This window comes from Urocampus carinirostris, chromosome 1 (assembly GCF_059441175.1).
Source record: "Urocampus carinirostris isolate Australia breed hairy pipefish chromosome 1, RoL_Ucar_1.0, whole genome shotgun sequence".
In the NCBI taxonomy this organism is placed as follows: Eukaryota; Metazoa; Chordata; class Actinopteri; order Syngnathiformes; family Syngnathidae; genus Urocampus; species Urocampus carinirostris.
This window is the reverse complement of record NC_142349.1, coordinates 9,255,225-9,282,116: the sequence shown is the minus strand read 5'-3', so window position 1 is coordinate 9,282,116 and position 26,892 is coordinate 9,255,225. Positions and strand designations below refer to the sequence as shown.

General features: G+C 40.3%; 3 protein-coding genes and 1 pseudogene across 7 annotated transcripts in view; 2 read left to right on the top strand and 2 right to left on the bottom strand.

Moving 5' to 3' along the window:
• gys1 (glycogen synthase 1 (muscle)) overlaps positions 1-7,914 on the top strand; it is a 31,146-nt gene extending 23,232 nt beyond the window's left edge. The window contains exons 7-16 of the mRNA XM_088323956.1: positions 936-1,053; positions 1,141-1,261; positions 1,356-1,462; positions 2,158-2,217; positions 2,300-2,492; positions 3,497-3,623; positions 3,708-3,803; positions 3,873-4,036; positions 4,102-4,182; positions 6,180-7,914. Coding sequence (XP_088180082.1) covers positions 936-1,053; positions 1,141-1,261; positions 1,356-1,462; positions 2,158-2,217; positions 2,300-2,492; positions 3,497-3,623; positions 3,708-3,803; positions 3,873-4,036; positions 4,102-4,182; positions 6,180-6,428 — 1,316 coding nt within the window. The 3' untranslated portion in view covers positions 6,429-7,914. The remainder of the gene's footprint in view (positions 1-935; positions 1,054-1,140; positions 1,262-1,355; positions 1,463-2,157; positions 2,218-2,299; positions 2,493-3,496; positions 3,624-3,707; positions 3,804-3,872; positions 4,037-4,101; positions 4,183-6,179) is intronic.
• A 1,082-nt stretch (positions 7,915-8,996) lies between these two features.
• LOC148373450 (U2 spliceosomal RNA) lies at positions 8,997-9,087 on the bottom strand (annotated as a pseudogene).
• Positions 9,088-10,591: 1,504 nt separating this feature from the next.
• On the bottom strand, positions 10,592-21,285 carry aspdh (aspartate dehydrogenase domain containing). Its single transcript, XM_088323439.1, has 8 exons — positions 21,204-21,285; positions 21,053-21,141; positions 20,807-20,951; positions 20,644-20,728; positions 19,253-19,402; positions 16,389-16,612; positions 14,696-14,835; positions 10,592-10,710 (listed from the first exon to the last, which is right to left on the bottom strand). The coding sequence occupies exons 2-8, from the start codon at positions 21,105-21,107 to the stop codon at positions 10,673-10,675; spliced, it is 837 nt and encodes a 278-aa protein (XP_088179565.1). The 5' UTR covers positions 21,108-21,141; positions 21,204-21,285; the 3' UTR covers positions 10,592-10,672.
• Positions 12,809-25,865, top strand: tmem86b (transmembrane protein 86B). Of its 5 annotated transcripts, XM_088323618.1 has the most exons (5): positions 12,809-12,956; positions 13,662-13,748; positions 23,851-23,940; positions 24,013-24,256; positions 25,259-25,865. In XM_088323618.1, exons 3-5 carry the CDS (start codon positions 23,890-23,892, stop codon positions 25,705-25,707), a joined length of 744 nt encoding a protein of 247 aa, XP_088179744.1. In that variant the 5' UTR covers positions 12,809-12,956; positions 13,662-13,748; positions 23,851-23,889; the 3' UTR covers positions 25,708-25,865. The 5 variants fall into 5 exon arrangements, with proteins under 5 accessions (XP_088179744.1, XP_088179669.1, XP_088179817.1 ...); XM_088323543.1 differs by lacking the exon at positions 13,662-13,748; XM_088323691.1 differs by lacking the exon at positions 12,809-12,956 and having other exon boundaries at positions 13,550-13,748.
• The last annotated feature ends 1,027 nt before the right edge of the window (positions 25,866-26,892 follow it).

Genomic DNA, 26,892 nt, shown 5'->3' with positions numbered 1-26,892 from the left:
ATATTTCATCTCATCTCATTAGCCATACCGCTTATCCTCATTAGGGTCGCGGGGGGGCTGGAGCCCATCCCAGCCATCTCCAGGCAGTGGGCAGGGGACACCCTGAACTGGTTGCCAGCCAGTCACAGGGCACACAGGGACAGACAGCTCATTCACACCTAGGGACAATTTAGACCGGCCAATTCACCTGAAATGCATGTTTTTGGAATGTGGGAGGAAACCGGAGTGCCCGGAGGAAACCCACGCAAGCACAGGGAGAACATACAAACTCCGCACAGGAAGTCTGGAGCTGGATTTGAACCCACGACAGGTTCCCGAGACATGAACTGTGCCGCACAAGCGCTAACCACTGCGCCGCCCATGTGAAATATTTATGTATATATATATATATATATATATATATATACATATATATATATATATATATATATATATATAGGGTGGACAGAATTGTAAGCCACACCCCAAAAACTTTCTTTCGTGAAATATTTGTCGTATATAAAGTGAAAAGGACTATGAGTCTCATGGAATTAAATGGTTACCGTATTTCATTTTAACTATGTATTTCCAATTAATTAAAACAATTTTCTGGTCTATTTAAGCGCATCAGCTTGTGATGTGCACCTTAGAATTTCTGGCAAATTTGGGGTCTATGGGTGAGCGTTCCAGTTAGGAAAATATGGTAATTGGTATTGAGCACCCCTAAATTCATCTGCTAATACGTTGTGATTGTGTTTAGTAAGTAAATACAAATTGTATGGCTAAAAATTTAATTTAGATTTATTTATCAGTCATGGTATATTTTCACAGACGGATATTGAGCCGCAGCAAACCTAATATTAAACATCCCATTTCCCTGTAGTCTTGAATGTACACTAGCAGGAATTCAAAATCATTGAAAGGCATTTTAATGTTTTTTGTCCCCTACCATACAGATATCGTCACTCCCAATGGACTCAATGTGAAAAAGTTTTCGGCCGTGCACGAATTTCAGAACCTCCACGCGCAGAGCAAAAATCGAATTCAGGAGTTTGTCAGGGGACACTTTTACGGGTCAGAACTTTAGCAGCACAGTGAATCCAACATTTTGGATATCAAGCTCTTGAATTTAACTCGAAATTGAATTGTCTTGATTAACAGGCACCTCGACTTCAACCTGGATAAGTGTTTGTTCCTCTTCATTGCTGGAAGGTATGAATTCTCCAACAAAGGGGCTGACATCTTCTTGGAGTCCTTGGCCAGACTCAACTATCTGCTCAGAGTATGTGTTTAGGAAATAAAGTGTTGGTGCTATAGGAAATGATCTAACTCATGGTGTGAAAAGCTGCGCATATTTTATGAAATTCTTCTGGCAGGTCAATCACAGTGACGTGACTGTTATTGCGTTTTTCATCATGCCAGCTCGGACCAACAATTTCAATGTGGAGACTTTGAAGGGTCAAGCAGTTAGGAAGCAATTATGGTGAGTGTGCAGTTTGAGACAAAGTTTTAGGTCACTAGGTCATCACATATACAGTGGCCCCTCTACATATGACATAAATTATTTCCTGGGTCGAGCTATCATTTCGAATTTCTTGTTTCTGGAAGTAATTTCTTCCATAAAAAATGTTTGAAAACCAATCAATCCATTCCCAGCCTCCCAAAATGATCCATGTAAACTCTTAGAACCTATAAAGCACATCTTCTTGATCGCTAAAACACATTCAAATAGTAACTTAACATAAAAATACTCTGAGATAAATCGGACAAAACAAAATGTAAGTTTATTTTGAGCATGACAATAGAGGAACTGGTGGTTGCCAACTGAGGTGTATTCGTGGTGGTGGTGGTGGTGGAAGAGTGAGGAAGCATGAGGAAGCATGACAGAGCCTGAGAAAAGAAACCAAACACACAAATTCAGGATCGGATCTGTAGGGTGGGAATTGCACACACCTACTGGGACTAGCTGATGGTGTCGCTGAGTGGTCTCGAGCACTCGACTATTTAGTATCTGGAAAGTCTTAAAACTTGGATTTTCTTGACAAGCTTTTTTCTCAAAAGACATATCGTATACTGAAATTCTCATATATAGAGTGGCTCATATGTAGAGGGACCTCTGCATAGGATAAGTTTTGAATATCATATATCAAGGTACATCTTTTTTCTTGTCACTGACAGGGATACAGCTCATACTGTGAAGGAGCGCTTTGGAAAAAAACTTTACGAGTCTCTGCTGGTGTAAGTTACCTGCTTTCACAAGTTCCTACCTCGTAAGGAACAAGTCACGTTTTCTCTGTTAATTTTTATCTCCTTTCCTTAGTGGCCAGCTGCCAGATGTGTCAAAGATGCTGGACAAAGAAGACTTCACCATGATGAAGCGTGCCATCTTCGCCACGCAACGACAGTGCCAGCCTCCGGTCTGCACCCACAACATGCTGGAGGACAGTGGCGACCCCATCCTCAATTCTGTGCGCCGCATCGGTCTTTTCAACAGTTCCGCTGACCGTGTCAAGGTGTGTTTAGTCAGCACAACCTCCATGTGGCCGTCATCCTACACAAGAACTGTCTCAATAGTTTTGATTATTTTGAAATACATTTAATTCCAAGTTGACCTTACCTGGCTGCTTGAATGTTGTTCTGATTATCTTCTAATCCTGATAGATTTTTTTTCTCTTTTAAAAAAAGAAAAATCTACCATTTCCTGTGTAATTTTTCTTGCTTTATGGATGACGATTTTCCTATTTAACCTGAGAAACCAGATCAAATATTGCAGAAATAGATAAAATAGACAAACTAACATCCCACAAATGGGAAAATGATTTAATTTTTAAATTCACAAATGATTGTTTTTGCAATTCCGCAATCATATGAGAAAAGAACATTCCACTGCCACAGCAATCAGTAATTAGATAACTGTCCGACTTGGAAAGAAACTGCTGTGCATTTGAAATTTGACACGTTCTCCAGTAGAAGTATGATAAGAAATCACATTTGTGTTGTCATCTGCACACCGCAAGTATAAATGGGCCTTAGTGCTCATAGGCATAATAGCCCGGCGTTTCTGGGCATTTTACTTGGACGAGCTTGTTGGGGCCATGGTTTTTTGAAAAAAAATGCCAGGGAGCTGCTAGGGAGTGCCAAAGTGCTGCATGTCCTTATGCAGTTCTATAACCGCCTGTACAGGAAAGCAGATGTATCTATCTATTTCGTTGGTATTTATTGGGGGTGCCATGACACAAAACCTAGCTAAAAGCACTCCCAGAAGCCATAAGTACAAATTTTCACAAAAATCGGTTAAGCCGTTTCAGACTTTAGATTTGATAAGTTTAGATTACATTTAAATTTGTGTGCTAGCATTGTTGTCATGATGCATTCAATTAATGCTGATGTTGTAGGATGTTTCATTTTTATGGGAAAAATGTAATCAAAAATATTTCTAATACTTTGTATGTAATGTGGGCTTTGTGAAAGCGTGGAATATGCTTAAGGTTCAAACATTTCTCATGTTTCCATTCAGATTATTTTCCACCCAGAGTTCCTGTCCTCGACGTCTCCTCTGCTTCCGATGGATTACGAAGAGTTTGTAAGAGGATGCCACCTAGGGGTCTTCCCTTCGTACTATGAACCGTGGGGCTACACACCAGGTTGGTCCCTGCTGCTGCTAGTCTGAATAAAATATGAGATAATATATATGAAATACTGTCTCAACTACATTGTGTCGTTTTCAGCTGAATGCACCGTCATGGGAATTCCGTCCATCTCCACAAATCTGTCAGGCTTCGGTTGTTTCATGGAGGAACACATAGCAGATCCCTCAGCTTATGGTGTATTTTTTTGCCAATTTGGAATAAATAAAAACACAGTACAAACTCTTACACCTTTTGCCTTTGTAGGGATTTACATCCTGGACCGACGGTTTCGGGGGGTGGACGAATCGTGTAACCAGCTTACCTCCTTCCTGTTCCAGTTCTGTAAGCAGAGTCGGCGCCAGAGGATCATCCAGAGGAACCGCACGGAGCGACTGAGTGATCTCTTGGACTGGAGATATCTTGGAAGGGTATGAGCTTCTTTTTTGTGATGTGATCATCTTGAAAGTAATCCTGTATTTTGTACCTGCACCAGTATTATGTGGCGGCACGTCATATGGCATTAGCTAAAGCTTTCCCTGACACCTTCCTGTATGAACCTCAAGACCCCACCTCAGTAAGTTAACTCAATTACTGTATTTTGTGGACTACAAGGCACACTTAAATCTGGTAATTAGCCAGGTTTTCGAAAGTGGGCCTTGTAACCTGATGGTGCCTTATATACTTATATATAAGTGTGATCTTGAGTGTGCCAACACTTTACCACGAGACCTCCAATGGACGGCTTACTACAGGGCATTTAAGCTTATCTCGTCATCACACTATTTTCACTCATTGTGCTAGAAACATTGATTTTCATAGTGTATTCTGATAGGTTGATCAGTCGCCACTTCTTCACCTATGCGTCAATAACGCTGCAAAAGACAGAAGAAACGAAAAGTATTTAAACAAAGTATAACATATAACATTATAACATTTTTGAGGGGTATCAGGAGAGGTGTTCGAGGTGATGCGTTTGTATTAAAATCAGTGTCGTTCGCGCAGGTAGGAGTGATTGCCTGTTGGGCAGTGCAACTGTTACTTCAAAAGGGAGGATCACTGCCTGTGGAAGATAAAGCGATTAACAAAACAAACCACATTTCTGTTTCTAGCCAATATGGGTGGAGAACGGCCAACTGCAGCCCATACGTTGTGATTCATAGATTAGAACGTAAACAAACTCGAACGATGATAATTGCTAAAATCGATTATTGCAGTTCATGTAAACCCTACATCGATAACTAGAACACGGTTACTGTTTGTTTCCTGCAGTCCCGCTATTCCCCAAAAGATAGCTGCTCTTCCCCATTTTTCAATCCACTTTAATCTTCCTCTGCCCGGTGTTTTCAATTTGACAGCCAGCTCCACTTTAAATACCCCGGACTCCCTCCTTTCTTTGCTGAACAGTCCTGGATTCCTGAAACCTTTCAAATGTTTTGATTCCTGAAGCCATTCACCCTCCAAAAAGTCAAACCTTTGCCTTTCACGTTCCAGTTTTCGCCACTCCAAGAATTCCTCCTCCGGTTCCCTCCTTGTCCCACAATCGTCCTTATTGGTATTCCCAAATTCTTACCTCAAGATTTTTCTTCACCCCAAAACCCCCTCTCTGGTTTCCCTCACAAGCCTCCCTTTCAGGAGCACCTCGTCTGCAATCCCGATCCAACACCCCCTTCCCACCGGCAACTGTTTTTGTGCCTGTTTAAATAAACGTTCCTTCTCGTGGGGTTAGGCCACATCCCTTTTGCCTCGCGTTTGGGTCTCTCCGACACCTCGGGACAAACACCAACACATTTTGGTGATCTATTTTGTGAGTTTGTATTTTTAATCTCTCGGCGCACTGATCGATGTGACGACGTTACTATAGCGAGTGTGTTGCAGTGATTTGGGGCTTGATTACCAATAGGGAGAATTGTACAAAAGTGTATTAAAGAAATCCGTGTTAACAGATTAAGCAGAGCTTGAACTAGTCCGGCCAGCGCATTTTGGCTTCATCGGTCGCACATTTGCCGAACTACGATGAAAATCAGTGGCGCGGCTTTATCTAGCCGGCTGTAATTATTCGGGATATATGCGAGTTCAAGGCATTCTCAAATTGCATTGCCCTTAGTCACAAGATGTCTCAAAGGACTGCACAGGTTACAATTATGCCATCCTATTAGAAAACACTATGCAAAATAAATACAATGTAAAAAAAATAATAATAATATGCCCCTGAGTAAACGAAGTGTGATATGCCATCCGTACCACTGGTAATCTAGTAGTAGTGTCGGCGCCCACACTGCTGTGATCAGAGTTCGACTCCCTCGATTGATTAATCATAGCCCAAGGGTTAGACACGAAGGAACACTCAAACATGGTAGCTCTTAGAGTAGTCCTAATTTTATGCACTTTATAGTCATGATATATGAAAGATATATGACAAAAGACTTTTTTTTTTTTTTTTTTTTTTTTTTTTTTTTTCTCAAGCCTTATAATCCAATGCGCCTTTTAGTCCCAAAATTATGGTAATCTTCTCAATCTTTGACTAACCCATCCTATATTCTCCGATGAGTCTGAACCCCTGTTTTCCCGCAGACGTCCGGTTTCCGTTATCCCCGCCCAGCCTCCGTGCCGCCATCTCCTTCCCTCTCCCGCCACTCGTCTCCTCACCACAGCGACGTGGAAGACAACGACGAAGATGACGAACGCTACGACGAAGATCTGGAGGCGGAAAAGGACCGAGTGAACATTCGCCAGCCCTTCACCTTACCGTTTAAAAACAAGATTTCGGCTGTCTCTAGGGCCAATGGGAATGGCAATGGGGCTGAAAGCGAGAAAAACTGACGCACGCAAACACACCAGGACAAATGGAGAATTCTAATGACTAATAATTGCCCCGTATTCTGAGAAAACTTCTAATATATAGTGAAAGCGTATAGATAAACTATATGAATAAAGTATATAAAACTATTTAAAGATATATATATATTTCTTATATAAAACATTACAGCATTGAAAGAAGGATCAGAGTGATTAAAGGGCTTCCCAGATAGTTCTAAAAATAAACAAAAAACATACTGACTCATACTTGCAGCATTTTACTCACACTGGATTAAAAAGGAAATCAACCGGCCTGATTTTTAAAAAAAATAATGGGTTCTGTGCATTCTCATTTGTCTAAATAAATCATTAATAATCATCTTTCTAAAACGTCAGTAAAATCCACCTGCAAGTGACCATTTTTGTGATCAGTAAAAGCCAAAGCATTGACGTTTTGGTCTTAGTATGAACCACACTACTAAGTTTTATCTTAGGAACTAAAACGTTTTGTTTTTGTTTTGTTTTTTTCCAAAACAACAGTGTTGACTATTTTTACCGACCTCAAATAAAACAGGGCGATTAAATGATAAAAATAAGTTCTATGGAAAATAAATTTGTCTTACAAATATGCAATTTTTTTATACATTTCTTCGCTTGGGTGTTAATAACATCTATTCATTCTCTACAGTTTTTAGTGCATCCATAATAATTTACATCCCGGTTTTTGCTTAGACTGCATGTTCACCTAATTTGATACTAAATGAAAATGACGATACGAGTTGTTCGGGTAATGACCAATCAAGAAAAACGGTGAGCAGGGATTTGTCTGTTACCTGAGCCACTATGATCTCATTTTCAAAGAACACAGAAAGGACAAAATGGCCACTGTCTTGGTTGAAAAGGGATTTATTTTGATGATCTCCCATTACACGATAAAAAAATGTATATCTGTGAGGAAACATAACAAAATTTAAAAATAAGAATTTATATATAATAACTAAATCTAAAAATCTGAATATGGTGTTTTGGATCAGCGGTGGAAATTGTTATGGTTGACTTCTCTTTAATGATAAGATAACATGAATTAGTAATTGTGTTTTTTGTTTTGTTCTTACGTTCATGTCTTGAGTATTGTTGACTTGTAGGGGGTACCATTCCTTTTTTGTTCAATTGAAACAAAGACATAACATGCTTTGCTGTGAAGCTCCCAGCTCGTTGTGCTGCTCACATTCAACTGTAGCACGTTTTCTGTCTTTGAAAATGCCTTGTTTCTTATGGAACAGCAGTGTGGACAAAAAACAACACTAAACAATTGCATCATTAAGCTCAGAGGCCTCCAACACTTTTGTGTTTAGTATTATTTCCAAGCCTTAACACATTTTCTGCTGATTACTGTGAAAGACCTCACACTCTCACTTCTCAGCTCGTTTATGGACAATTATTTATTGTTAAGTGGGAAAAGGGTGAGTGAGACTGCTGCATTACAAAATAAAATCCAAATGTGAATGTGTCCAAGTGATTGCAAGTGTGTTTGCCCAACTGCGGCGAGCTGAGAGGATGACATTGGAGATGGTAAAGCATTTTGCAAGAGTTTTATAATTTCTTCCAGTCTCATACCTGTCAACCTCAGCCAATTTCTCCTCTTAATGATTGCAATTCATCTAATCAAGAACTTTAGAAACACAACACGGCAACACATACTCACAGAAAGACGGACTATGTAGAATAAAAACAAGGATAATTCTCGTTAACAAGTTTATTTAACAAATGAACAACACAATTCTTTCAGCATATTTCTCAGTTCTTTCCCCATTTGGAGTAAATGTAATGTTGCTTATATGCAGCAGTGCAGTATTTTGCTTTTTTTTTTTTTTTTTTTTAATTTAATTTCCCTTGTTCAAAATGTTTTATACAGCATACGCAATTTAAAATGATAGATAGATAGATAGATACTTTGTTCATCCCCGAAGGGAAATTCACATGAAGGAAGGTAAGGAAATACTGGTAAAACGTATACGTTGACAAGCATGTAATCTTGCACCATATGCCCATGTAATAACGATTTTATATAGAGCAGGACATCAATCATGGTACGCTGGATGATTTAATAAAACATTCTATACATTTCTAAGTATGCCAAAAAAAGAAGTGCGTCTCTTGGTCATTTTTGCAAAAGGTTATGATTTTTTTGTAAATAAATGCAGTAAATGTGTAAAAAACTGCCGCCTTGCATGCGGACTAAATGTGTTAGTACCAGCATAAAGACATTTGCAACTCTATGCGTCCATCTAAAAACATGGCGTCTCGTCCCGCACTTATGGAACCACTGGGTTTAGGTCTGAGAGCAACTGGACTACGAAGACACCGAGGGGGGACTGGCTGGGGACTAAGGTGGGACATGGTTGCTATCGTGGTCAGACAAAAGATGGGGGGGTTTAAGGGTTATTGTTCTATCTTCTTGATTCATTATCCATTATCCGTTATCGGTCAGTTCATAATACGCTACAAAGCCTAGGAGCCGGGACTCTTACTCTCAGCCAAAAGGCCAAGCTAAGGTCCTAGCCTTAAAGCCTTGCTGCGATCATTGCGAATGCACTGTTCCCGGAGGTACTGCAATACCGGGCCGATGCGTGTAGTGGACAGAGCAAGCTCTTATTCCATCTCCGGATTGCAAAAATCAGTTATGCGTCACCAAATCCTAATTAATAGGCATTTCCCCGAGGTGTTTATTTCAAAGCAGCACAACAATTGAGGCAAAAAATGTATTCTTTACATAGCTCCAACTTGAGTTTGTATAGTGTGGTGAGTTGGTCCAGGTGTAAAACTGCATTTACTCACTGTTAACACAGTTAACACATTCAATGCCAAACATGAAAGAACAATTTCCTATTGTTTGTGACTAAATGTGTTGTGTTTAGAAAATATCTCTTGTCTTCAGTGATTATAATATGTAGGGTAGGCTACTAATGTAGAATGAATGATAAAGCGTAGTACAGAAAAATTTAAGCTAAATATTTGTAGCTGACATTCTTTTATGGATCCGGCCAACCTGACAACTTAGTCTGGTTTAGTATGGTTTCGGCCACAGAGCCAAACTGAGTTTGATATCCTTGATCCAGAGCAGGGATGTTAAACTTAATTGCACAAGGGGCCAAAATTCAAAACACACTTAAGGTCGCGGGCCAACCAGGATAAACATTTATTGAACACACTTAAACTGAATGTTTTTGGAACATAAATACGAATAAAAACAGACAAGAATATTAAATTTAAACCTTAAATCACTTATACAGTATTTATTATTTTGCTGTAAATAAAAATATCTTGTTAAATTATACAACTTAGAACTTAACTTAAACAACTTAACATTAAAATAACATTCAAATTCATTTGCTCCTATGTCAATGTATATATTAAAAAGAAAATTAAATATCCCAAAAGATTTTGCTCTCATTAATATATCTCCTGTCAAAAGTAGAAATGTGAAAATGCCACACAAATTATTTTGTAAAATCGTCACAACATTCTGAGAACAGGGAGCCTGATGTGCTTACCTTTGGTGCAGACGGAGTAGGGTGAGAGATGGGAGGGAGTGCTTGCACTTTTTGCATAGCTCCACCCAATCAAATAACTTTAAGTTCTCTTCCGGTGTTTTGGCGTATTTACAATTTGTTCCGTGGATTCATCAAAAAGTATCTGAACACTGAACACAGATTATATAGTGAACTTTTATATAAAGGATTCTTTAGCGTTGTACAGCCAAAACAAGTTTTTCTTGTGTGACACCTTGACTGTAAACTGTAGTGAAAACGTGCCCTATATATTCTGAAAGGATCTGCTCGATATTTCAGAATTGGTTTGGCTTTGCGTGTATCTGATCAGAATTCAATAGCTCAAGTTTTGAACGAGATGGAGAAAATTTGCATGCGATTAAATTTGTCCCTGAGCCATAGGTTCCCGACTCCTGGTATATAGAATAGTATACGTCATATATGAAGGAATAGGTACAGTGACTTAGACGTCAGAATATGATGTCCAGGGATGAGACGGCGTTGTTCATATTGACGGGCCATTAATAACAATACAGCAATGTAAAATGGTCTTGCGTGCCGGGATTACACGGCGGGCCGGGAGTTTGACAGATGTGATCTTGAGGATCTGTTAAATGTTTACAAACGACCCATGCATTTGTTTGTTTATTATATGTTTTATTGAGACTCAATATGTTCACCTCCACTTGCAGGACGTTTTCTTGGACCTTCATTGAGTCAGCACAAATAAACTCGCCCCCCGTGACCTTTGCAGACTGAAAAGCAAAAATGAACACGGTTTGAAATGAGGTGTTTGTAAATTCAGTGAACCCTAGTTTATTGCGAGGGTTGCATTCCAAAAAGGAAGCGTGATATGATGATTTCATTCACATCACTCACAAACTTCAATTACCGGTAAGTACTGTGCTTGTTCATCCAAAAGGGAGCACAGTAGTTGTGCCCTGTGTATTTCCAAGATGTGCTCAAACATGGCAAGCCAAAAGCATAGACTTACACTATTTCAAATTTTTATTTAGGAAGTATAAAAAGAGAAAATTCAAAGCACATCACGTCTGCAAATTCCCAAAATGGAATAAAAATCTGTTCTCGTTTTTGAAGCATTTTGTCTCTATTTCACTATATCTTACCAATTATCTGGAACATAATAAATATTTTTTTCAATGCAAAACCTTTTGTCGACACGGGTTTTAGAAAAAGTTGCGAGAGAATTTGAATGTACAAAACGAGAATTTGGCAAGCTGTTTTACAAATGCATTATGTAAATCAGTGAAGTAGTGAGAGTGTGAAAAGTAAACCGCGTAAAAGCAAGGGTTCACTGTCTTCAAATTCTCAGTCAGCGTCGTGATAATGTACAAAAGTGCAATCAAGACAACTGGGTTCTTCTTTTCAGGTTAATTGAGAGCTTAAGAGTTTAATTTGAATTAATCAATGCCGATGAAGATTATTCAAAGTATTAAGAAACAAATAATGCGTAGCTGATTTCTGCATGAGCTGTGTTAGCTTTTCTTTAAAACTGCTTTAAAATAATAATGTTGATGAAGTCAGTGGATTATCTATTGATGCCCTTGCAACATCTTTTGCAGTCTGGTCATCCAAGAAGAGATATGAAGGAATAGGTACAGTGACTAAAACCTCATGTGTGGCCCCTTCTTAAGTTTTCTTCATTTTCATTTTGATTTAAAATGGTTTAATCTTTTATGTTACCTTATCAACGTATACTTGAAACCTGCATCATAAGAGCTCGCTGCAGTTCCATTCATTCAGATTTCTCCTCCATAGTTAAGTGGGCTGGCTTTGGGTAGAAAACTCCCGGGCTAAAAAATAGGTCCTATCTGGCCCTACGTATAATTATTTATATATACTAACAAATATATGCAAATTTACAAAAAAAATATCTTAACAGAGAGTAGTTTCCTATAGCTTCTCAATCTGAGCTTCACCAGAAACATCTGTGTTCAGACGTGCAGTGTGGACTGCGCATCCAACAAACGACACAATGTCGCAAAAAAAGAAGGATATACCTTTCAGGTGCTGAAAAAAGGAAAAAGAGCTGTTAGTTTGTTGTTGCAGCTAACAAAAACAAAAAGCATTTCTTTTACCAAGTTTCAGGTACCTCTGAGCATTTCTATATTCTATTTTGTATTTGTTTGAGGTTCAATCCTGGACATTTGTAAATTTGTCGTTGCAGTTAATTTACAACCAAAACAATAAAGCAAATTGTGTTTGCAGTAAAAAATTGGTTCGTTTTGTTACTTTTAAAAGGCCTAAATGACTTGCAGTATCCCACTTTGTACTTCATCACTTTGAATATTTAGCGTAAATCAAGCCCAGGCTACATTTGTAGTTGGAAGTTTCTGCCAATTCAGATTATAACCATAGATAAAACATGGCTGGCTGCCCTTTTATGTATTGATTCCTGTTTGGCCAGTAGGGGAAGTTGCTCAATTTGCCAAATATTATTTTTAAAGAATTTTTCAGCCAATTTGCTAATCCGTTGTCTGCTTCCGTGGCCTTATACACCGTGGATTACAATCAGACTACCCCAGAAGCATCTCACATCCAGTATTCTAAATGTATTTGTAATGACAGAGTAGAACATGGAAGGAGATGGAATAGGTATGCCAATAGGTATACCGATAGGTAGGCCCCAGGACGGCAACGTGGACAACTGGAAGGAGGAGGCCATTGAATTTTCTTTTCAACAAAGAAAGCGTTCTCATGGGAGATGCAGAGCCTGACATAACCCTGATGAATAGCCGTGAAATTCCACCTTGTTTCAATCTTGACTGAGGGTTGAGTTGTTTTGCTAACAGGTGAGTGAAGATATTTATAACCTTGATGATGCAAGCACAGCCTTGGACTTACCTGTCACAAGCACACTTTTGTGTGTGTGTTTTTTCTTCGTCTTTGGAGCTCTTTGAAACCTGTCACCACATCATGCTGAGCGTGCAAGGTTTGGAATAAATAATGCCTGGATTTAATTTGCGATGGCGCCATGCAGGTAAATTGACCACTGCTGTGTGTTGGAACGTTGTGACGGTAATTAGCTACAATCAAGAATGTTGAAAGCAGAATTGGTACGCAATACTCGCAGTAACAATGCATGTGGAATTTATTTTACGTAAAATAGTTACTAGATTAAACCGGTACTGTTTCAAAAACCAAAGTTTAATGTCAACCCTGATCGTTTTGAAAACTTACCATGGAAACTATTTCAAAACAAGTCGTAAGTCCGGTTACGGCACCAAGTCGTGCTGGATTCTTCCTCACTGTCGTCACTAATAAACCATCAGGCTCAGGCTAAGCCTGATTTCCTTAAAAAGTGAACCAAAACCTGAAAAATGGGCCAAAAATTCAAACGTGCGCCCTTATAGACCGGAAATACAGTCAATAAAATCGGAAATGTGTGACTTCAATAAAATGCTCCTACATAGGCTAACCATTTATGAATAAGTCAGCTTAGTTGAAAAAAAACAGATTTCCTAATATTTATGTTCCAAGAAATACGTTCTTACTGTAGTTTCACAAGCATATGGCCATCGAATTCCGCCTTGTTTCAATTTTCATTTGGGGTCAGAGATTGAGAGATTTTCCTGCGTTGCCTTGCTAACAGGTGAGTGACGATATTTCTAACCTTGATGATGCAGGCACAGACTTGGACATACTTGTAACAAGCACACTTTTGCGTGCGTTTTTTTTTCTTTAGTGACTCTTGAATCCTTTTACACCATCATGGCAAATGTGCGGGGATCTTGAAGAATGACTGGATTTAAATTACAATGGCCTCGTGCAGGTTAGTTGATTGGTACCGTGGTTTGGAAAGCCGTTACAATAATAAGCTGCGTTCAAGTTCGAACACCAGACACTAGAGGTCGGGAACCATTTTGACCTAAAGAGCTATAAAGCAAAACTATCTTTTTTTTTTTTGAGAGAGAGCCACACCAAATATTTTAAGACAAAATTAATCAAAACTGCCGAACCCGCTCCTACAACAAAATCTAAGTCTTCAGCACATTGTATTTCACTGTGTGATGTTTGAGTGTTTGATGAAATCTATGAAATTATAATAATGCCAGAGCCTGTGATCCAAATAGATATAAATATACCACTTCAAATTTGTCTCCCTTCCGCAGTTACTTAAGAGTGTTGAGGCTCGCTTGACATTTTTGACCAGAATAATAGTTTCAAAACAAGGTGCAGGCAAAGTTATTTTGTAAAAAATGTGACAAAATACTGCAAATGAGGTTACCAACGTATTTACTTTTGGTGAAAAGGGTGCTGGGCAAGCGGAGAAGAACTGTGTGCACTGTCTGCATGACTTCTTACTGCTCAGAGTGCTTTGTTGGAGTTTTGGGGTTTTCATAGTTTTTTCTGTGGGTTTTCATCAAAATGTGTCACAACAATTAACATAGATTGTTTAATGAGCTTCTGCATAAAATATTATTTAGCAATTTCCAGCCAAAATGGGGTCTGCTGTGTGACACAGACTGTAAACTGTAGTTAAAATTGTGACCTATATATACTGGAGCGAACCTAACTTCTACCTACAGTCTCTTGGCTTGCCAGGAAAATTACAGGTATTAGAGCGCACTTTCTATTTCATCTCCGAGCCAGGTGTACTCATGAAATGACCCATATGTGGCTTGAAAGCCTTAGGTTCCCAACCCCACAACGTTGACGAGATTAAATGGATACTATGTGTTTGGTTTATTGTCAACCCTGATCATTTCCAATACTTACCAAGTAAACTATTCCAAAACGAGTCATATGTTGCACGACCGGTTACGGCGCCGAGTCGTGCGGGATTCCTCCTCACTGTCGTCACTGAGAAGCCATTAGGCCCCGTAACCTGCACCTCCACCACGTGATAGTCTCGCAACCTGGACCAACAACAAGATTTATTACATCAGGGATCTCCAACGTGGTGCCCGCAGGCGCTAGGTAGCCCCCTGAGAACACCTGAGTAGCCCTCGGACTGGTTCTGAAAATACAGGGTGTTTTAAAATATTCAATATCGTCTGTGATGTAAATATCACAGAAAGCACATGATTAAGGCAAATGAAATTTAAAAAGTATCAATGTTAAAAATCATAAGATAATTATATTAGGGAAACAGAATAAAAATCCTTTTCAGTCTCATAATTTGAAGGATTGGCTACACACAACTTTTTTTTTTACGGTTTTTGATAGTTCAATATACTCTAATCAAGACGCAAACACTTTCGGATTTTGGGAGTTTAATTTTACCAGTCATCTACAGAAGAACCATGAACAGAACCCAAAACAAAACAAGAATAAAAAAATAAAACAAAGAAAGATAGAAGTCGGATGCTGGCACCGATTAGATAGAATATAACAATGGCCTAATTATTCCGTTATTGTAACTTGATAGAATTCTCCCTTACGTCCCACCAATACCGATACCTAGTACCATGAGATACTGTGTTTATTGGTCGATGAAAGCACAGTCAGGATGTCCTGGCGGTTGTGCGGTGAGGGACGCTAAAGTTGGAACGAGGACCATGCAATGCAGTGCTTAAAAGCCGTCGTTGGCTGTGAGTGGCTGGAGAATTCTTTGAGTTCACTGGCTGTGTCCCACCAGTTGACTACTGTCTCGATCAGGCTTAGAAGCTGGCCAGCAAGGTTCTATGGTTTCTTGATAAACCGGGACTGGGTCAGAACGTTTTTTGTTGCGTGGGGGACATGATTTGGTTCTGTGCTGTTTGTTTGGTTGGCTTCAGATAACTTTATTTTGCTTCTTGTCAGTTCGCTGGCCTCTGTCAAACTGAATTGCAGTTTCTCTGGCGTCCTAGCTTTTTGCCCCGGTTTGGCTGGCCCCATGGGGGAAGTTGTCACGTCGAACTCCGATGTGAGATAACGCCCCACGAGCACACATTCAGAAAACAAAGCTTACGCCCCAGTGTGATCACATGACTTGGTCACTGTGAAACATTGAATTAAAGCATAGTATTCAGTTCACATGATCCAAAATTGTCTCATCATTTTCCTTGACATTGCAAAACTGAATTCTGACCCAACGTTGAACGTGCTACACCAAGTTTAAGGACATCTCAACGACGCACCTCAGCTTGAATGATGTAGTTTCTGTGATATTTATTTCCCAAAGGACATCCCTTTTTTAAACACCCTGTATATCATGGGTCATTGTGATTTTCTCAGAAGTGTTATTTCTATTTGGCATGATGTTTGGTGGTTGACTAAGCCTATTTTATGAACCTCTAATATAGACAACCTGGTAAAAACATAGTAAAAATATGGTAGCATGTTATTTTAGAATTGCATATCAAACTGTTAGACCCTTCCTGCTAATTAGTAACAAAAAGTAGCGCTCAGCTTCAAAAAGGTCAGAAACCCCCTATATTACCTGAAGACCAACTTGATAAAAAAAAAAAATACTGCAAGGGTGACTCACGCCGTGTCGGAGACGATCTCTCCCTGGACGCCGTCAAAACCGAGCTGCCCCGCAGCCACAGCCGCTGCCGCCATGGTGTTGACATTGTTGGGGGCCAGTGGACAAAGCTCGGCCACGGAGCCCCTCAATAGAACTCGCCTGCCCTCCTCTTCTGTCCACTTGTAGGGGACATCCCCCGTCAGTCGAAAGCAGGACGGATGCTTGGACATTCTTAGGAATAAGGCCTAAGACAAGACACAAGGAGCCTTTAATCTTTGACTCTGGCCAGAGACTGAAATCAAACCTGGGACCACTGAACTGTGAGGCAAATGTGCTAACCAGTCAGCCACCCCAATGTACTTTTGATACATCACATTTTGCCCAAATTTCCGTAAAGCGGAAGTCAACTCAAATAATATTCTAACAATAATATGTTGTATAGACCCTCACTAAAATTTGGAATAAAACTGAGTTTTTAGAAATGGCGGGCCTTGCATTTTATACCTAGGCCTTCAGGTTCCGTCTGAATTAGCCAGCAACGAGGTGTCATGGTTGCTATGGCGCTCAATTGGCTGGGCTCTCCTGCCTCAGTGTCAGTTGACACCACACACATGAAGCTTGTCTTTTTAAATTAAATCTAAGTTGAACAAGAATGTATAACCGGCAACAAAAAAGAACAATGAGGGGTGGATAATAACAAAGAGAAAAATCAGCGTGAGAGAAGCTCGACCTGACCCGAAGAGAATGATTGACATTTTAGGCTTGGGCTCGGGTTTAAGATCTTATTTCTTTGATGAAAGTGGCAGACCAAACCTTCTCTTACTTGCAAAAAGCTTGTCTGATGTTTCGATATTACATTAAACATAACAATATATTCCCTTATGCTGCTAAGTGTCTTCAAGTTTAACAGCTGTTGGCACGATCGCTTTGGTGAATTATACTTAGCCAATAATAGTTTGTAAAACCGGTGACGTTTAACCAACGCCTACTAGCAGGAGCTTTGAAGCAAACCTGGAATCTTATTGGCTAAACCACAGCATTCTTGAAGACTGGTGTAAGGATACAGGGCCTTCAGGATATTTTCTGAGAGCCCCTGGGCAGAGCAACAAGTAATAGCTGAAATGTGATCGAATGAATGCTTAAATTTGAAAGCACACATCCGGAAGCAGCGCTACTGAGGAAAAGCAATGAAAGATTGCTGACAGAACATTTGGAATTATTAATAAGTATCGATGGACAATATAAAATCACATGATTCTGATATTTTTAGCCCAGCAGAGAAGGCCTTGGTGCCCTGGCGGTCCACCACTCGTTTGTAGCAAATGAGTTAGAGAAAAAAAGTTTTAAGTGATCTTGCAGCTTCTATTTTGTACCTTCCTATCAACTGAAACTAACATCAAAGTTGGCCAGAGCTCAAGTAAAGACCATGGGGTTTTAGCTGAGGGTTGAGCAACTGTGATGTTAGTTTCCATGGACAAAACTTGTCAAATGACCACCTCCAGAGATGGATAAAGCAGGTAGATTTTGTATCTTATTTAGACTAGTGGGTAAGTATAAAACATGTTTTTGTAATGGTAATTTAGTTTGGTTGACTTTTGCTTTAAAATTAATTATTTGGTAAATATTTTATTTGAAGATCTCCTGTATTATTTACATTGTTTTTAAATCTAATACATGGTTTGAAATCTATGTATATTTGTTAATTTTATTACTTTAGTTGTCAATTGTGACAGAGGGTGTCTCAGCACATCTACCCCGGAGGTCTGAGGGTCAATTCCTATTAATGGCTTTTCTGCGTGAAGTTTACATACTCTCCTCATGCCTCAATGTTTGTTACATCCCATATCCTAAAATCACGAATGGCAGGTCAACTGGGGAGTTCAAATTGTACCTAGCTGTCTGCCACAGGCTAGAAACCAGTCGAGGTTGTCCCCTGCCCATTGCCCACGTCAGCTGGTAGGGTTCCAGCACCATTTTGTGGGTGGAAAATTGACAAATTAACGAATATTTTTTAATATTTTAAAAATCCATCCATCCATCCATCATCTGCACCGCTTATCCTCAGTGGGGTCGCCAATCCCAGCAGGGGACACCCGAAATGGTTGGCAGCCTGTCGCTAGGCCCACAGAGACTCACTCACTCATTCACACCTAGCAACAATTTAGACCTGCCAATTAACCTGACATGCATGTTTTTGGAATGTGGGAGGGAACCGGAGTACCTGGAGGTAGCCCACACAAGCACGGGGAAACATGCAAACTCGCACAGGAGGATTATATTTGTCAGAACTGTGCTGCAGATGCACTAACCACTAGGCTGCCGTAAAAATATATACTTTACATTTTTGTCATTCCCTTAAAATATTCGGTAATTTCTTAATCAAATTATTATTAATTAATGTATTTTTTTGTTCAAACAACTTAAAACTCCTTTTCTAGTTTTGCTTTAAGTCCATGCAACCCATCTATCAATTGTCTGCACCGCTTATCCTCAGTAGGGTCGCGGGGGTGCTGGAGCAATCTTCGGGCAGTGGGTAGGGGACACCCTGAACCGGTTGCCAGCCATTCGCAGGGCACACAGAGACAGACAAGTCACTCGCTCGCTCATACACACCCAGGGACAATTTGGACCGGCCAACTAACCTGACATGCAATTTTTTGGAATATGGGAGAAAACCGGATATGCTCGGAGGAAATCCAGACAAGCACGGGGAGAACAAGCGAACTCCACACGGGAGGTTCGACCTCATGACCTCAGAACTGTGCTGCACACGCGCTAACCACTGCGCGCCGTGCTGCCCAAGTCCATGCAACGTTCTTCTGAAATAAATATTACACCACAGACTGTATTTTGGACTCCCCTGAATCCAGGCCTGAATGCTTTACCTGCAAGGCCCCGCAATCGTTGAGCCTCTGGATGTCTTGACCTCCCCATAAGGCACCACCAGGAATGTAGAGGGTTTTCCCACTCTGCCGCGCTGCCTGACGAAGTTTCTCATTAAGGTCCCGATCAGCGAGGGCGGAAGGGGAGCCAACCTGCCGGAAGTGGGAACACAACACACTGAAACACAACTCTATTTAATGGGGAAAAATAACCCAATGAAGGGATTGAAACAAAATATCTATGATTTTAAAATCTATTCATTTATGTCTTCCCTTTTCTTAGCCGCCTACTCACATGGAGGTTAAAATTCTAACGATTAGCCGGAGTTGGACTGTTAAGCAAAGTTGGCAGTACTATTGAGCTTTAGAAAAAGAATGCTGTCAGGAAAAATATTTAAAAATAAATATAAAAAATAATGCATGAACAAAAAGAAATTACAGCTGTTGTAAAGTAACATTTTTTAGATGTGGGGTGTTTAAGAATATCTGCTATATGACTGATTTTTGTGAGTCTAAATTTCAGCAGTGACAAAACCTTCCTAATCCAAATTGAACGCCACTGGAGGGAACTATAAATCCACTGATTGAATACAACCTTGCCTTTTCAACAGATGCACCCTACTGTTTTGGAAATTGGTACGTAATTCATAACTTTCTGATATTGCCAAATAAAACAGCTAAAAGCCAGGCACCGGACTGACAGAATGTTGAAAATGACCAAAAGGAACAATATAATCTAGTGATCCTAATTGAACTTGCTAAAAAGCTAACTAATATATTTCATATGACCAGATAAATAAAACATATTCTGTTATGGCTTTGTAAAAAAAAAATCTTTAATTTTCAACATGCACATAAATTCCCAATTCATGAACATTAAATGAAAGAAGCCTGTATTAGTCAGGCACCCTTCAGTAGCCGGTATTCGATATTTCAGCAAAAGTGGGCTAAAATCGACTCAACACTTTTGTTTTTTTCTGACTCAGCATTTTTTTCCCCAGAAAGACATTCCACTCCCCCAGAATGAAATTGAATATCAACACCATATTTGACAGGCAGTCAGATAGGTTAGCCTCGATGTGAAAAATCCCCCCAAAACAAACCTTTGTTTTTGCTGACTCAGCAGCTTTCAAGAAATGCATTCTACTCTCTAAGACAGGAACAAGTTTGGTCAGGATCACGATATATTACAAGCAATCTGGCAGGTCACCCTAAAGGTAAATGACGCGGCCAAGTAATGCCACCCAAAAATGGTTTCGTGTCTCAATGCGGGTGGCAAACAGAGCATTCTAGTTCAATTGAATATTGGGTTATTTTCTAATTAATTCAGTTTTTATTACCACTAAGAGGGGAAAAAAAACACACACTGTCCCTTCAAAGGAAATAGATCTCACCATAAGATGCGAGTGAGACAGGAAGTGGACCCCAAATTCTTTCACCACCTGAGGATGGCACACCTCCACGATGACGTCACACTCCCTGGAAAAAAACAGTTAGATAATGCTGACATTTTGTGGTGATGACTATTTCCCGGGGAATTCATATTTATGTGTGCACCTTTCTGCTAACGACGCCAGATTATCCAATAGCAGCTCATCTGGAACAAAACCTTTGAGCTTTTCACGATTTCGGTTCCAAACAAAAGCCAAAGTTAATCCGCCGTTGGCGCTATCTTTATTGATTCTTTCCACTAAATATTGACCTGCGGGGCATCAAAATGAAGATGACAGGGGCATCATCATATACAATTACCCTGAAAGATAGAGCAAAGCATGCATGGCAAAGAGTGTTGAAATTTGGCACCTAGATGCCCAAATCCGACAACTCCAACACGCAGGGAAGGGGCCCTTGATGCCATTTTCCCAAATGGACGCCGAGTTCAGGACATTCACCTGCGTATTTAAACAAACATCATTTTTATGATATCAGAATCAGTGTTTATAACTCCACTCACCGATAGTCACAAAGCTTTTCTGAGTCTCCCAAACTGAAGCAAATCCAAAAATAGGAATTGTGGGAGAGCGCATGGTACAAAGTTTGACCTGGAAAGGCCAAAGTTAATTATTGTTAGCTTGTTGACGATTCAAGTTGAATACCCATACCTTCAAATGATTAAGGTATTATAGTGTAACAAAACTGCTTTGGTTTATATGTATTACTTCTGTTTCAGACTTTTAGAAGGGAGTTTTTATTTTCACATATTGTTTTTTGATTTGCATGGGTTTGTAATGCAACTACTCAATTCTTTCTATTTAATAACAGCTGACGATGCTTCTTTTTGTTCTTTATTTTTACAGGGAAGGATTATATTTTTCCTGTATTTTTAACATAACATCTGTTTCCAACAGTTTGACATCTTTTACTTTTTTAGATATTTTGTAAAAATGTGAGGGCGGGATGAAAACCCATCTACTCTTGTCTTATTCTCTCTATCATCCAAACCAAGCAGTGCTCTTATTAAGTAAATGATTGAGGCAGGGGTGACAAACTCATTTTAGATCAGGGACCACAGAGAAGAGGAGAAAAACACCCTCACGGGGGTTGGACTACTAAATTAATGGCATAAAAAGTGTGCCTTACCTGTGGGCCTGGGGATATTTCAGAGGTTCACAATTGAATTAAGATCATGATCCAGAAGGTAAGATTCGATTAGTGTATATGTCACGACCAGAACGGAATCTGGACCCAAATGCGTAGCGTTAACCACAAGTTTATTAATAGAAAGAGGAAGGGCAGCGCCCGCGATCCAGTGCTCGCTGGACGGGGAAGCAAGCCGCTCACGCAATCGAATTGTGATCCGAATACAGAAGTGGATCTTCCGGAGTGAGAGATGGCAGTGTCAAGGACGGAAAAACAGGTCGATAGGCGGGACAGAAGAGCAAAAACGTGGTCGGGATCAAAAACGGGTCGTAAGCCGGGACGGGAGAGCAAACGTGGTCAGAATCAAAAACTGGTTGGACCCGGAGACAAACGGGGAGTTCAGGAACGGACGGGTGCAAAAACAGGTGCAAAAAAAGGACAGGCGGGAGTCAGGGTCAAAATGCTTGCCTCGTAACAACAGAGGTTCGCTGACGGACTGACAACCGGAGAGTGACAGAACTGGGCTAAAAAAGGGACAGGGAACCAATCAGGTAGCCCACAGCGGCTGGTGCCAAATGAGCGGGCACGGGTGATGCTAATCAGTAATCATGACAGTAAAAAACGATTATTGAGTTTTTTTCCACTCAATAATGTTTTTCCTTTGCTAACATTCAATCCCTTGTGGTGATTATCAAATGTGAATTTGTCAAAAAAACATATTGAGAATTAATTCAGTTCCACTAAAATTTACTTAACTCATGCAAACTAGAAAATAACAAACAAACACTAATTTAAGTGCAAATTATTTAAATAAGTGATGTAATGATTTGAAAGTATTTTTTACTTTTTTTCAAATGAAAATGTGTACGGTACTTAATTTGAGAACCATGCGCATAGATTTCATATCTATTTTAGAAAGGAGCTAAAGCTTTTTAAAACTTCTTCTTTAAGCTATTTTTCAATCTCTATCATCTGATCATTTCTAACCACTGGGGATATAAAAGCGTATTTTAGTAGCAAATGCTGTGATCAAGAGAAAAATCCTTGCACCACACGGGTGCAATCGTATTGCCTTTAATAGCATGTCCACGACTATTATTTCAACTGTGGAGGGTATTTCCTCAAATGATCTTCGGTTGATGAATGTTAGTCAGCAAACACAGCTACAATTTGCTTTGGGAGTGGTGCGTGGCTTTGGCAACATCCAGTGGACATATTTAAAACTACAGGACACTGCTTCACAAGTGGAAGCTCATTTTTCTCTTGTGCTTCTTTTAGCATTGCCGGCCGGATTAAATCAGTCCGGGGGGATGCACATTTGACACCGTTGGCTTGAGGCATTTCATTACCAATAATTTCATAGGCTGCAAAGAAATATGCACCAACTGGTTGAAAAACTCTGCACTAGCAAATGTTATCCATGATCAAGTATTTATATTGCGTGTGTATTGTTTACACAAATACTGATTTTAATTGACATGGTCAAGTCAAGTCACAAGTTACATTTACTGTATTGGTAAAGCCCTTAATCACAAAAGGTCTCAAAGGACTGCACAGCTAACAATGACAACACCTCCTGATCTGAAACCCCTATACATAGTCTGTCTGTGAGTAATTAGGTCCTGCATTGTGTTTGCAAGTTTATTTATTGCAACCATCAATAAGGGGAGCGATTGGCTGAGGTCGACCGATATGGACTTCAAACTTTTCAGGCAGACCCACATACATATTTCTCTCTCCTTTTTAATATTAAAAAAACAGGCAATAATTTTAAGCAACAAGTCTCTTCAACTTTGCACCGTGTTGATATCAGCAATGTATTCCCCCATGGACAGGTCAAAGGTCAAATTTCCTTTCTCAATAACTCAAAACAGGGAGAAGGTTGATAATCACAGCATAATCACGGCAAGGATCAGTCTAAAGTTCACGCTCAGACAGTGGACAGATTTCGGTCTGACAGGCACTGCAGGACTATAGAAAGTCTTTTTTCATTTTGGACTTTTTTGTTGGGGTCGCTGAAGGCCGCAAAACAGTAGGTAGAACTCTGCTCACTGGACAACATGGACATCCTTGAGACCGATGCCTACGACAGACGGCAGAGAAGAAATATGGTACATATTTTCTCGTCGGCACTTTTTTCATTTTTACAACCCTGGAAATAACTTAATTTGCTTATCTTGCAGTCCTGCGCCCTCTTCTTGTCCCTCACACCTTTCTTCTTGGCCACGGCCGCCTTCTTCCACTTATGTACTTCAGATTCCCCCGCGTCCATCACGTTGGCGGCCGTCAAATCAGTGCCGGCTCTCATGCTGGCCTTGGCGGTGCTGAGTTGGAACGGAGGTCGGAGTGTGTTGGGTGTGGCCGGAGGACTTGTCCTTTCTGCCGTGGGCGACTACTGCCTGGTGTGGCCTGAGCATTTCCTCCACGGTAATTCATTTTGGAGGGATTTTAACCTTTTGAAGGTATTCCCCTAAATATTTTCTTTTAAGCAATAAGGCACAGAATGTGCAGTGTTCCTCCCCACAATTATGCAAATATGTTGAAAAATATTCCATGTTCTAGGGGACTCGAGAAATGCATCTTCAAAAGATGACCCATCTGGCTGTAAAGCTGGGATGTCATTGAAGGAACAAAACGCCTTCAAAATGGCGGAATGCATTAACACAACATGTGAGGCAGTCCCAAAAACAGACAGCGATTGTGGTAAATAGTGATTGCATACCGCTCAGGTGATTGTGGCCTTTTGGATGTGTTTTTAGCCGCATGTGTTGCTGTTGGTATAACTTTGTACAACGAGCTCCTGTGGAGCTGCGGAAGGCATTCCTGTTTTGTTTCCGGTTAACGCTCATTGACTGCCCCCTGTGTATTGTTTGGCCGGCTAGCCTGGCGTTAGCATTGGTTTTGCCATGCCCATTGGTGTATTCCCAGCTGGCTTCCCTTTATAGCCGTAGCCGTTGCCGTTGTTATTTGTTTGTTCCAAGTTAGCCTTTCTACTCACCGCTTGGTTTTTGGTCGGCCAGCCTTGCCTATTTCCGCCAAGGTTGTGACCATCTTTCATTGATCGGTCCCAGTTAACTTCCCCGTTGGCAACTCTCCTTGTTTTTGTTTTTTTTTGCCAGTTAGCCCCTTTCCGGCTGCTCTCCCTTTGTTGTACCAATACTGCATCCACCTTTGACTAAATGCCTTGGTCCTAAAACACTTTGCCTAAAACACTCTTAGCCTCCACTAGTTCACACGCAAAGGGTGCTCATGTTCTTCCGATGATGTCACAGCTCAGAATGACAAAAACTAGATTTTCTGCCTTGAAAATACATTATCTTGGAAAATAACTGGAATGTACAGATGAAATATATAGATTTTCTGCAAAAAACAAGTACCAATATCTTAAATGATTGGTAACCTCTGCGGTATTTTATGTTGTTGTTGTAGGTATGGCTGCCTTTGCCCTGGCTCATCTCCTCTACTCGCTGACCTTCCTCTCATCTCGTTACGAGGCCCAAGTGTCTTCCTGGAAGCCCAGCCTCCTCTATCTGATCCTGGTCATGACTGCGGGATGTTTTTTCACCTACTTGTTCCCGTTTTTGCGGAAGGACCCCAACTCAGAGATCATAACGCCTGCTGTCGGGGTCTACATTTTTCTTATCACGCTAATGGCTATTTTAGCCATCAGGACCCGACGCACTTTCTCGGTCTTGGGAAGTTTGTTCTTCGTGCTGTCTGACCTTGCATTGGCTGTGCAACAGTTTAAGGCCATGCCTGTACAACACGGCAACACTGTTGTCATGGTGACCTATTACTCGGCACAGCTACTAATAAGTGTTGGAGACATGACAGCGGCGGAGTGCAAAAATGATTTTGCGAAATGGAAGCGGGCTTAGATTTTTTTTCTGCAAGAGCTGGACGGAATTTGGAATTTGTTTACTTGCGGCCCACATCTCCTGGCTTGTGTCATCGTTGCAACCTCTGTCAGCTCGTTCATGACGTGCGTGCAAGTACGTGCATAATACACTCAAATAAACTCCTTTTTTTCATCCTTTTGGGGGTTTGGGTTTGACTTTATTTGAAGCAGGCCACTTATCACTTTCAGCATTTTTATGCTACACTAACAAATATTAACAAAACAAAAACAACACGGGTCGAGTATGACGTGACTCTCCAGCAATACTCCCATCACCCATTCCTATACCTGATGTGTTCTGCCCCAACCAGCTTTGCTAAAAGTAAGATGAAAAGCATATAGGTGAAGTGGAAAATATAGCATTAGGGCTCTTTGAAATCAGTTGGGCTTTGTTAAAACATACTTAACAGAGAAAATACTTGACTAACATCTTATTTAGGGACACCTCAAATGATTCACCCCAACTTTTAAAACACACGACTGCCTAATATATTATCTCCTGGATGATAATAACACTTAAAATGTTTGTATTGTTCTCGTTGTACTCGTTTTTGCTTGCACTACACAAGACAGCCACATAAAATATTACGCAGTGTTGCTTTAAAGCAGTGATTCTGAAGTAGTTGGGTGCGCCTCCAAAAGGGGTCTCATTTGACAATGGGAACTTTGTTTTTTACTGTCCTAGAAAAAAGTGAAATTGCAACTCCACTACGCTAGGAGGCAGTGATGCCCTCATTGCCAGAGTGTCTGCAGATGTGAAGTGTTGCAGATCCTCAAGTGTCTCCATGAAAAAATAACGTGAATGAGGAGACAGGCGGGGCGAGACGGAGATGATGAGGAAAATGAAAGTCTCCCGAAAGTCTCCTTAGTGATCAAGGACCAGACCTAGATGCCACACAATAAAAGAGCTTTGTCAAATGGCTGGTATTAAATAGATACAGACCACACCATATCACCCAAGAGGCAATGCAGTTGAATGTTATGACAGAACTCTCCTTAATATGTTAGGCACACTGAAAACAACAAAAAACAAAAAGGCACACTAGCATGTACATGTTCGGCCATTAGTACACGCCTGTTTTCAAGTTGACCATCCATCAAGTTCCTACTCTCAGTATATTCGTGACCTCAAAGGTACATTGTGTAATATTTGACCACTAGAATG